This window comes from Loxodonta africana, chromosome 2 (assembly GCF_030014295.1).
Source record: "Loxodonta africana isolate mLoxAfr1 chromosome 2, mLoxAfr1.hap2, whole genome shotgun sequence".
In the NCBI taxonomy this organism is placed as follows: domain Eukaryota; kingdom Metazoa; phylum Chordata; class Mammalia; order Proboscidea; family Elephantidae; genus Loxodonta; species Loxodonta africana.
In genome coordinates, this window is record NC_087343.1 from 227646403 (window position 1) to 227657272 (window position 10870).

General features: G+C 55.7%; 1 protein-coding gene across 2 annotated transcripts in view; it reads right to left on the reverse strand.

Annotated features, from left to right (window-relative positions):
• Positions 1-10076, reverse strand: part of SLC19A1 (solute carrier family 19 member 1) — a 50941-nt gene extending 40865 nt beyond the window's left edge. Inside the window, exons 1-2 of one of the 2 annotated variants that reach the window (XM_023541007.2) lie at positions 9949-10076; positions 1661-1868 (exon numbers count right to left, since the gene is read on the reverse strand). In XM_023541007.2, coding sequence (XP_023396775.2) covers positions 1661-1855 — 195 coding nt within the window. In that variant the 5' untranslated portion in view covers positions 1856-1868; positions 9949-10076. Of the gene's footprint in view, positions 1-1660; positions 1869-9648; positions 9707-9948 lie in introns of those variants that run through there. The other variant, XM_003421946.4, reaches the window with a different exon arrangement.
• Between the last annotated feature and the right edge of the window lie 794 nt (positions 10077-10870).

The window sequence follows — 10870 nt, forward strand, 5'->3', positions numbered from 1 at the left end:
AGCTTCTGAGGCCCACAGGGATAGATCTCCCCAGCCAGTCTGGGTAAGAACTCAGCTGCAAAGATGTGTTGTCAGACACTGCTGGCCTACACCTGCCATACAAGTGCCCAGCAGGGACATGGCTCCACAGTGCCCAGGTGGGGCACCCCTGCAGCCAGCAGAGAGGGGCCTGAGCACGGAGCCAGGGGCTGAGTCTGCTCCACTCCATGGGCTGTACTGCTGCCTGATGAAGGTAAAGGCTGAATTCCCCTTAATGACATCCCAGGGCCTGGCCCACTGGGTTGTTTTCCAGAACCTACTTTTTAACCAGTTCCCCCGTGATCTGGGCAGGCAGCAGATGGGGTTTATAACTTTTTGCTGTAGAGGTTTTGTTATTTTGGTACTTTAACGATAGCTTCACAAGAAACGTCCACTCCTAAAAATGACCCGAGCAGAGGCAGTTTCTAAGGGACAGATCTGGTCAGTCACAGGGCCAGGGACGTGAGGGACAGCTGGCACCTCTGTGAGGAGGGGTCAGGACCCAGAGGGGTGCTGGGAGGCAGACACAGGCTCTAGTCCCACTGGGGACACACCAGCACTGGGGTGGCATCAAAGGCATCACAGGCAGGGACAGTCACATGGCGGGATTTCCACTTTTCAAGGGGACACCCTGAAGGGACACCCTCCATTTGCATGGCAGGTGCATTCGATTTAAACAACCCCAGAGCCCGGATGAGGTGAGGGCCAAGCCAGGTGGGGACAGGCAGGGGCTTTGCTAAGAAAGCACAGGGTCCTGGCCCAGGCTGTGACCCAGGAAGCCCAGGGACGTAGGATGCAGGGGCCAGCGGCCACCCTGGAGGGAACAGCGGGGGAGCCTGGACCCACCCCCAACTTCAGGGTCCTCAGGTGCGGGGGTAGGGGTGGCCACCAGTGTGGAGAAGAGCCCGTAAGGGTACAGTCACCAACAAACCCTCTCCAACAACCCAAGTTCAAAAAGGAATTCCTTCGGATACAGCCTGTTGTTACCCCTACTCTACGTCTGGGAGACTGGGGACTTGGGACTTAGGCTCACTCCCTGGTAGACTTAGGTGACCCTTGTGCTGCTGCCAAGTACAAAGAACATTCCTGCAATCTCCTTAGCAAACAGCTGCCTAAGTCTCTGCTGGAAGCAAGTGCCCAGCAGGGCTTGATGTGGGGCCTGGAATGCAGATGGGCCCCAAGGGTCAGGGCCTCCTCCCTTCTCAGGCCTGAATCAGTGCTTGCCTACAGGGGCGTGGGGGTGGGGCGTGATGGGAGGGGGACTGTGGGTTGGGGGTGAGGGGAGGGGGCAGCAGGGTGGGGAGGGAGAGGTGGGCAACGGCAGGCTAGGGGGTGAGGGGAGGGGGACAGCAGGGTTGGGGTGAGGGGAAGGGGATGGGGGATGTGGGAGGTGAAGGGGTGGGGGAGCAGCATTGGAGCCCTGAGGCAGACCTTGAGCCTCTCAACTGAACCTGCTATCCTCAGATTTGGCCCCTCAGTCTGACTGGGGCGGGAGCACAGGATCCAGCCAGCCCTACAACCTTGGGGCCACCTGACTTCTCCCGCTGCAGCTGCTCTCACATCAGATGGGAGAGGACTCTTTCTCACTGGGGTGGCAAAGACCACACCCTCACTGTAAGACCCACCTCAGCCGGCCACTTGCCTGCTCATTGGTGAAGTTCTTGTCCCTCAGGAGGTAGGGTGTGATGAAACTCTCCCCTGGCCGTATCTGCGCCATGAAGCCGTAGAAACAGAGGTAGAACACCAGGCCCCGCCAGGACTTGAGCTCCTGGTCCTGGATAGGGTCCAGAGGGGGCTGCTTCTCTGCCGCTGCTGCCACCGAGCCGGAGGGCGTCATGGGGACACTCGACCTGGAAGAGGAGTCAAGCAGCTCTGCAACAGCCCAGATACTGACTTCCTTCCCCAGAACTGACTGTCCCCGAGGCTGTCCCCTCCTGCGGCTCAGCACGGACTGAGAAGTCTGCTGAGAGGGGCTAGGGTTGGCCTAGCGGGACTTCACCAGGAGGGGCTTGGCCCAGAGCACACCCCTGCAGCTAGTAACAACACAAAGCCAGGCCATACCCAGATCAGGCTGTCACCACCCCCATGGGCTTAAGCTCTCCCCAGCCACGCGGGCTACCAAGTTTAAATTAATTAACACTAAATAAATCTTAGCAATCAGTCTCTCAGGTACTCCGGGCACTTCCAAGTGCTTCTGCCTCCTGGGGCCTATGTTTCAGACGAGGCCGTACCACCCAGGGGACTCAGGACAGCCTGCTAAAGGGGCCTGCTGTTGGCACTGGTCCAGTTCCTGGGGTGCATCCACGTGTGGCTGATACCCAGCACTACTACTCTGGGCCACCCTTGTGACTACCTGGATGTGGGGTGGCAGACGATGGGGGGCGGGGGGGGGCAGAAGGGAACCTACTGGGAAGTGGTGGCTCCCCTGGCTGGGTGTCCACACCAAACCTGGCTGAACTGCAGGCAGTCAACACTGGCTGGGCAGAGGCAGAACCACAGGCCAAGAGCTCACCTGGGGCCCCGGGGTCAAATTCCAATCATCAGCCCTGGAGCAGCGAGCATGGATGAAAGGAACACCGCAAGAGGAATCTGGCCGTGAGGCCAGGGACAGCAGGAAAAAACAGGGTGCCAGCAGAGGCTACAGGCCAACAAGGGGCAGAGGAGACCCGGAAGCAGGCACGCTTCCAGAGGGAAGGCGGGGAAAGGCTGCATGTTCCAAGTGGCCCATCCGAGTTGGTCTATCTGCCTGGGAGGGATCTCAGACTTCCTGATCTCAGGCTGGGTAATGCCAGCCAGTGTCCCCCAGAGTGGGGTATCCCTGGGGAGTCTCCTCATGTGAGCCAAGGAGACACCAGGCAGTGCCAGGCAGCAGCATGGGTCAGATCGGGTCACCTGGTAGAACTCAGTCTTTTCTGTTCCTCTCTGCCTTGCTCATCAAGCACTGCTATAACAGAAATACCACAAGTGGATGGCTTTAACAAGGAGAAATTTATTCTCGCACAATCTAGTAGGCTACAAGTCCAAATTCAGGGTGTCAGCTCCAGGGAAGGGCTTCCTCCCTCAGCGCTGGAGGAAGGTCCTTGTCATCAATCTTCCTCTGGTCAAGGAGCTTCTCAGTACAGGAACCTCGGGTCCAAAGGACGTACTATTCCCAGCGTCGCCTTCTTGGTGGTATGAGGCCCCCCTGTCTCTCTGCTCGCTTTTATCTCAAGAGACTGGCTCAAGACCTATCCAATCTTGTAGATCTTATCAATATAACTGCCACCAATTCATCTCATCACATCACAGCGATAGGATTTACAATACGTAGGGAAATCACGTCAGATGACAAAATGGTAGACAATCACACAATACTGGGAATCATGACCCAGCCAAGTTGACAGACATTTTGGGGGGACACAATTCAATCCATGACACCCTTCATCCATCTGTTCAATTCTGGAAAGGAGAAGCCTAGCTTGGTGCAGTGAAGAGCACCTCTCAGGTGCCCAAACACCACTCCTGCTCACAGTGGGGGCAGGTCATCACACCTATCTCCCTGTGATGGTTAAGTTTGTGTGTCAACTTGGCTGGGCCTTGATTCTCAGTGGTTTGGCAGTTATGATGTAGTTTCGTTGCTATGCACTGATGTCACACCTCCATGATGAGATCTGATATAATGTGATTACCTCCATGATGGATCTGCTGCCAGTAATCAATCAGTTGAGAGGGAGCTTCCTTGGGGGTATGGCCTGCATACAATATAGATGGGCTTTCTGGCACAGCTTGGGGGCTTTTGCTCACTCTGGATTCTGCAACTGGCTGTTGTTCATCTGACCTCCAATTCTTGGGACTTGGGCTAGCCGCTTATTTGCTGATCCCGGGATTCATCAGCCTCCACAGCCTGTGAGCCAGAGGCCTGCTATCTGGCCTGCCAACCTTGGGTTTACTGGCTCCTGCAGCTACATGAGTCAGGGAGTCTCCAACCTGACTCAAAGACTTGGGACTATCCAGCCTGTACAACCACATACGCCATTTCCTTGATAGAAATCTTTCTATATATATATTTACGCACTTCACTGCTTTTGCTTCTCTAGAGCAACCAGCCTAAGACACTCCCCAAACACAGAGTTCCTAAGGGTGGGTCATTTTTATCATTGCATCTCTGTGCCAAGTGAGACTGCTTGCTATCAAGGTCAAAGGCTGTTATAGAGGTCCTCTCTGGGTTGACTATATGAAGAACGTGGTATCAGGATTGGAGGAAGACTCATTAACAACCTGCGTTATGCAGATGACATAACCTTGCTTGCTGAAAGTGAAGCAAACTTGAAGCACTTACTGATGAAGATCAAAGACCAAAGCCTTTAGTGTGGATTTCAACATAAAGAAAACAAAAACCCTCACAACTGGACCAATAAGCAACATCATGATAAATGAAGAACAGACTGAAGTTGTAAAGTATTTCATTTTACTTGGATCCACAATCAACACCCATGGAAATCAAGAAATCAAAATATGCATTGTACTGGGCAAACCTGCTACTAAAGATCTCTTTAAAGTGTTAAAAAGCAAAGATGTCACCTTGAGGACTAAGGTGTGCCTGATTCAAGCCACGGTGTTTTCAATCGCCTCATATGCGTGTGAAAGCTGGACAATGAGTAAGGAAGACCTAAGAAGAATCGATGCCTTTGAATTATAGTGCTGGCAAAAAATATTGAATATACAATGCACTGCCAGAAGAACGAACAAATCTGTCTTGGTCGTACAGCCAGAATGCTCAACAGAAGCAAGGATGGCGACACTTTGTTTCACATACTTTGAACGTGTTACCAGGAGGGATTAGTCCCTGGAGAAGGACATCCACGACATCCACAACACCCACGAGTAGGGGGTCAGCGAAAAAGAGAAAGGCCCTCAACAACATGGGTTGACACAGTGGCTGCAGCAACGGGCTCAAGCGTAACGATGACAGTGAGGACGGAGCAGGACTGGGCAGCGTTTCATTCTGTTGTACACAGGGTCGACTCGACAGCACCTAACAACAACATCAGAGACTACACTGCTGCAAGAAAAGTATCACATCAGCCAGGGCTCATGGGCCAAGCAGGTGCACGGAGCCAGGAAGGTCCAGCTGGGACTCATCTGAGACAGCTCAGCCGACTTCACAGGCCGGGATGGCCCACGTGGCCTTCACTGCACAGGTCTGTTGCTGAGGCACGGGGACCAGCCCAGGTCAAGAGGCCTTGGGTACAATGGGCCGCTTGAGCTCGTGTGGATGGCTGTGTTCTTGACTGCAGGGGCCCATGAGGGGAGGGGTTTGCAGAGGGTCTGGACTGCAGAAGAAGTCTCCTCCAATCCCCAAGCAGTAGGCACACAAAGTTCCTGTGATGTGGGTCTGGCTGTGGGGTCCAGGGACCTCTGGGAAAAGCTACACCAGACTCCCGTCACTCAGCGTTGCCCCCCCACTCAACCAGGCATGCAGGGGCACATGGCTCCAAGACTACCAGAGCTGAAGAAGGTCCCCACATCCCCACCCCTGTCACAGAGAAAGACTTCATAGCAGGGCCAGACCATTTTCCACCCCAGACCAAAGAGGAATGGGGGCCAGGGCCTCGGTGGGAAGGTGGGAGCAGCTTCTGTCTTAACTTCTTCATGTCTATTTTTGTGACTAAAGAAAAACATGCTAGGTAACCACAGTCAGATCCTCAAGGCTTGGGTCTGTTTGTGGGGCTACTAGGGAAAGGGACAGCTGAAAGGATTCCAAAGGGAGGGGAAGGCAGGAAAGACGCTGGGAAAGATGTTGGGAGGCAGTTGTCAAAGAGCCAAGAAGGAAAACAAGAAGCCAGAGGGGTGGGCTGTCGCTCTGCCCCACCCCTCAAGAGAACTGGCCTACAGACAGAACATAGGGGCCACGCTGCTCCGCTGAAAGACTCCGATGTCTGCTTTGCCTGGGCCATGTGTCTCAAACCTCCTTAGGGCTGAAAGGACCATTCCTTTCTGGTTCCATTTCTGAGCAGGGACCCACATGTCCAGGCCACATATGGGCCTCCCGTGGCCCACACCTCTGGGTAAGTTCACCCTCTCCCTGCTGGGAGACTCCATTTCAGCCCCAGGACTCCCCCTAACTTCATGCTCACACTCCTGGGCACGGTTAGGGAGATGCACTGCGCCCAGGCTCCACATCTGCCTCTGGGCAGCCTCCCCACCTGCACTCCCTCGGCAACCTCACATGGCACTCCTGCTAAGAACCCTGAGCCCTGTGGCAAACAGTCAAGAATGTAACTATGCCCAGGGTCCTGTGCCCATAACCAGAGGCTCAGCCCCCTACCCTTGGCTTCCCCCAGTGACTCAGGACCAGGGCCCTCACCCTCTACATTCCTCAGAGACTTTTTAGGATCCAGTTCCCCCAGCCTTGGCTTCCCCCAGGGGCTCAGGACCTGAGGTTCTCAGTCCCCCTTTCCTATGGACTTCATATCCAGACACGACAGGCACTTCCTTACTTGGTGTCACCCTGCATCTAGGGCAGTGGTACAAATCCCGAGACACCTGTACAAAGCACTCACTTTCTCATCTTCACACCCTCATGGACTCCTAAGCCTCCTAAAATCCCAGAGCTGGGGCTCATACCTTTGTGGGAGCCTGCTAGGAACTCAGGGTCTGGGCCTGCCCCAGTTTGTGGGGAAGGTCAGGGACGGCCCAGGTCTCTAACACATTCCACAGGTAAGGAGGGCACCGCTCATGGCTTCCCACCTGTCAGGAGAGGAGCTCAGGACAGGGAGCACATTCCCAGACTGGGCTGAGCCCAGCGGCCCTCCCAGTCCAGCCTCACCCTATCCAGTGTAACAACAGGCTCCCCGCAGATGGCCATTTGATGTTCTGCGTGAGATATCTGTCCTGAGAACTATGTACAAATCCTTACCCTTCAGGTAAAGCCTGCAGGTACACCAGGTGGCCTCTGGAACATTTTTATCTCGAAAAGGGGGGCCCTTGGGGGCAGGGGGCTTATCTCCACTCTCGAATGTGTGTCTGCCAGGCATTTACGGTATTTTCCACAGAACAGTGACTACATACTTTGGAAAACTTACAGAAGGGTTAGGTCAGAGGCTGCTGACTCCAGAGCCCATAGGTACCCAAGGTGGCCAAGTGAGAGATGCCCAGCCAGGGACCATGGGAAGAACCTGGGTGTCCTAGAGTCTGAGCCAATTCTACACAGGAACGCAGGCCAAAAGTGTAGTGTTTCATCTGAAATCCTTTTAACTAATGAGAAAAATCTTAAACAGCGAACAGACTCATGTCTGCAAACCCTCAGCAATATGCAGACACCACCTTGGGGCCTCTTTTACTTGCTTCCTCCAGACTTGAGGGCCCAGGCAGGCAGCCTCTGTCCATACCCACCACCTAGGGCTGCGTGATGGGGTTCAACAAAGGAAGGTGCAACCACCAAAGCCACGGTCCTGGTGGAGGGCCACGGTGCTCTTCTGGTAGGCTGGCGGGCAGTGTGATCCACCTGTCTTAGCAGTCTTGTTTTCTTCTTCTTCCAGGAGATAAACTCAATCATAAACACTGACAAGGAATCAGCTGTCACACTGAAGACTTTAAAGACGTGTCCTCATGCTCCAGAAGGGAACACACAGCAGCGGTCCGAGCCTTGCGCCGCAGGACAAGCAGAAAAATGCCATCCATCATGCTGAGCTGAGGACGTGGAGCCCAGGGCAGGCGAGACGCAGAGCTAGGCCGGAGCCCCAGTGTCCTGGGGCTCACCAGCTGAGGCTTGTAGGCTTCTTGTGGGGAAGTGAAGGAAGATCCTGATTGCACAAGGGCCATGGAGAAGGAGGCAAGAGCCTACACTTCCGCTTTTGGGAGGGGAGTTCAAATACTTCTCCCCAAATCCCTGCCCCAGTGCTGCCCTTTCTGACCACCCAACCCGCAGGCCTCTGGAAGGCATTCACTGAACAAGAATAAGCTGTTCCCTTGGGGCTGTCCTTCCAGGGCTGGGAAAGCCTGGAGATTTAAAGATCAAAACAGAACCAAAAACAACTCTCTTATTTTGTATCTTAAACCATCAACTGCTCTTGCAGGTTGTGGGGGGGTGGGGGGAAGGCATTAAATTTTTAAAACATCCGCTAGTAAAAAAGAAATTAATTTTAAAAGGCTTGCACTCTGCCCCAAGGAGACTGAATTCTGTATGTTCCTAAAAGTAAAATTAAGCCTCTGGCCCTCATCACGTTGCAAGTACTAAATCCACAGTTCCAATATCCTGAGCTGCACCCTGTTAAAAACACCTTTGCCCAGGAACAGATGGCTGCTACTCGGAGTCATTGAACTCCACCACCAGGCGCTTCGAGAAAAAGCACTTGGCAGTGCCAGTGCAGAGCAAGCCGGCCAGGTCCAGACAGAGAGCCGCTGTCGGGAGCCCCTCCACTCTGCGTGCTCTGCTTCCTAGACTTGGAAAGAGCAGGGAGCTTCCCACAGGGCCAGAGATTCAAGCTAGGTGAACTGTTCCGGGCTGCTGGGGTGGGTCCTTGCAGGGGTCTTCTTTGGGGACAGGGGACCCCTGCTCACTTCCTTACAGGGCAGCCCAGCAAGCAGCTACCAGAGCTATATCAAGCCTCCTTTGGGCAAGTCTGGAAAACTGCTTTCTTTAGACTGGTTCTGGATTTCCAGGCCAGCAAAGATTCTCACCTGCATTCTGAGGCCAGACATGCTGGGGCTCCCTGGATGGTGAGGGACCCACAGACTGCAGCGTTCCATGCCTAGGCCACTCACCCTGACCTTCCATCACCGCATCAAATGGGAAAGTGGGTAAGGCACTGGACCCTAACCTGGCAGCGCAGCCCTTCTCCCATAATTAACGTGGTCATTTCCCAGGTGCACTTTAAGATGGTTTTCCTGCTCGAGAGAAGTTGGAAGGATCTTGCTCGAGAGAAGTTGGAAGGATCTGCCTAGAAGGGTCCACAGGCTGGTGATGCGCCTGTGCAGACTGTTTGGACCATGCCAGGCGCTGACCGGAGCAAGGGGAAGTCCGGTCCAACTGGACGTCGTTAGGCACCTACAAGGCCCCAGGCGACGGAGAATACCAATGGGGCAGCCAGAACCGACCTGGAGACGATGCAGGCACCCCACGGGGAACTCCCCCGCTGGCTAGCCCAGTAACAGAGCCTCAGCATCACCACGTGGAACCGAGCAAACGTCGGTTGCACGCGGCTCCTTCGTCCCTGGGGAGGGAGACGAGACATGGGGTGACGGCGGCCGGTGGTACCGGCTGAGGGGCGGCGGTCACAGACCTCATGGCGGGCCGGAAGGGTACTGAGGGAAACCTGCCACGCTGCTACGGTTCCGAGCATGTGCGGACCGGGAGCGCCCGCGAACAATTGCGGCAGAAGGAGACAGGAGGGGGCGGCGGGGGCTGGTGTCCCAAGTGGGTGCTGCGCGCGAGCGGCGAAGGCCTTAAGTGCACGGTTGAGGGGTAGTTCCGTACAAACTTGCGCCCACCGCGGCCTCCCCTTTGCACACCCCGCACTCACCCCGGGACCCCGAGTCTGCAACCCTGAGACGCCCCGCGTCCCCGCAGCCACCTCCCCGAGCCCCCGCAGGCCCCCGCCCGCGCCTCTTCCCGATGCCCCCCCCGCGGCTGTCCGACAGGCCAAATACCTGGGCAACGTGCTAAGCGGCGACTCCCCGGGCTCGGAGCGCAGACAACTCGCTCTGGCCCGACTACAGAGCCCACAATGCTGCGCGGCGGTGGGCGCAGGCGCGCTGCCGGGAGGGGGCGTGGAGGCCGCCTCCCTTGGATCACGCCCGTGGGGAGCCGGGCTGTGTCCCCACGCGGAAGACTTGCGCCGCCGTGGGTGTTCCGGCGCCGCGAACACACGCGCCCAGGGCTGGCTTCGCGGGCACACACTAGGGTCCACGCCGCGAAGGGCGCAGCACCCACGGCACGCGGGGTCATACCGTTTCCGGGATCTCCAGGTGCGGTCCCTGAGTCCCCGCTCCAGGAGAGCGCAGCATGCGGCACGCGGGGTTAGACCCTTTCCAGGGTCTCCAAGCGCGGTCCCGGTGTCCCTGCTCCGGGAGCGGTAGCACGCGGCCGCCTCGTGGCGCGCAGGCCCCGCCTGCCCCTGTCGCTGTCGCTCCGCGCGGTCCCCAGTCCGAACCACCCCGCCTCGGCTCCTCCCTGACCCTGAGGCGCGTACCCTGGCGCAGAGCTTCGGGACTGATTGCGGATCTCCGAGTTACTGCGTGGCCGGCACCCTGCCCCTTGCCCCGCGGTGACCAAGGCCCGCGCCTCTGCCCAAGCCGTGGGAGTGTGCTGGGCCCTGGCCCCCGCATTAGCCGTGCCCAGCATACGGTCCTGGGCGGAAATTTCACGTGCTGGGAAGCTGGGTTTTTTGTACTCATTTTAAACGTTACTTTCCCGGCTAACCCATGAGTGCTAGGGCACTGGTCCTTGTGCCAGTCGGGCAAGGCTATGGGGCGTTTCAATGCAAGGCACCCAGGCGGTCAGCAGCCTGTGAGGTTGCCGCTGGCCGCCGGTTGGTGGTGTCCTACCGTAAGATCACCACAAAGTTACAGTAAAGCAAAAAGAAAGATTTTTATTCAGCATATGTTCCAAGAGGCAAACGTAGGAAACGGACAAGCATGCAGCCAGAACTATGTCTGCCCAAGTCCAAGGAATGTTATAGAATCCTACGTATATATTTACATTACAAGTGGGTAAAATCATTAAATCAGATTGGCTAAAAACTGCTATAGCATCATGATTCTACATTTTGAATTTTCTTTCTTAATAACCATCGCTACAAGCTTCAGTAGACAGGAGGGTCTTCATGGGGTAAAAAAAAAGAAAAACTTTACTAAATGCTAATAGAAAAAG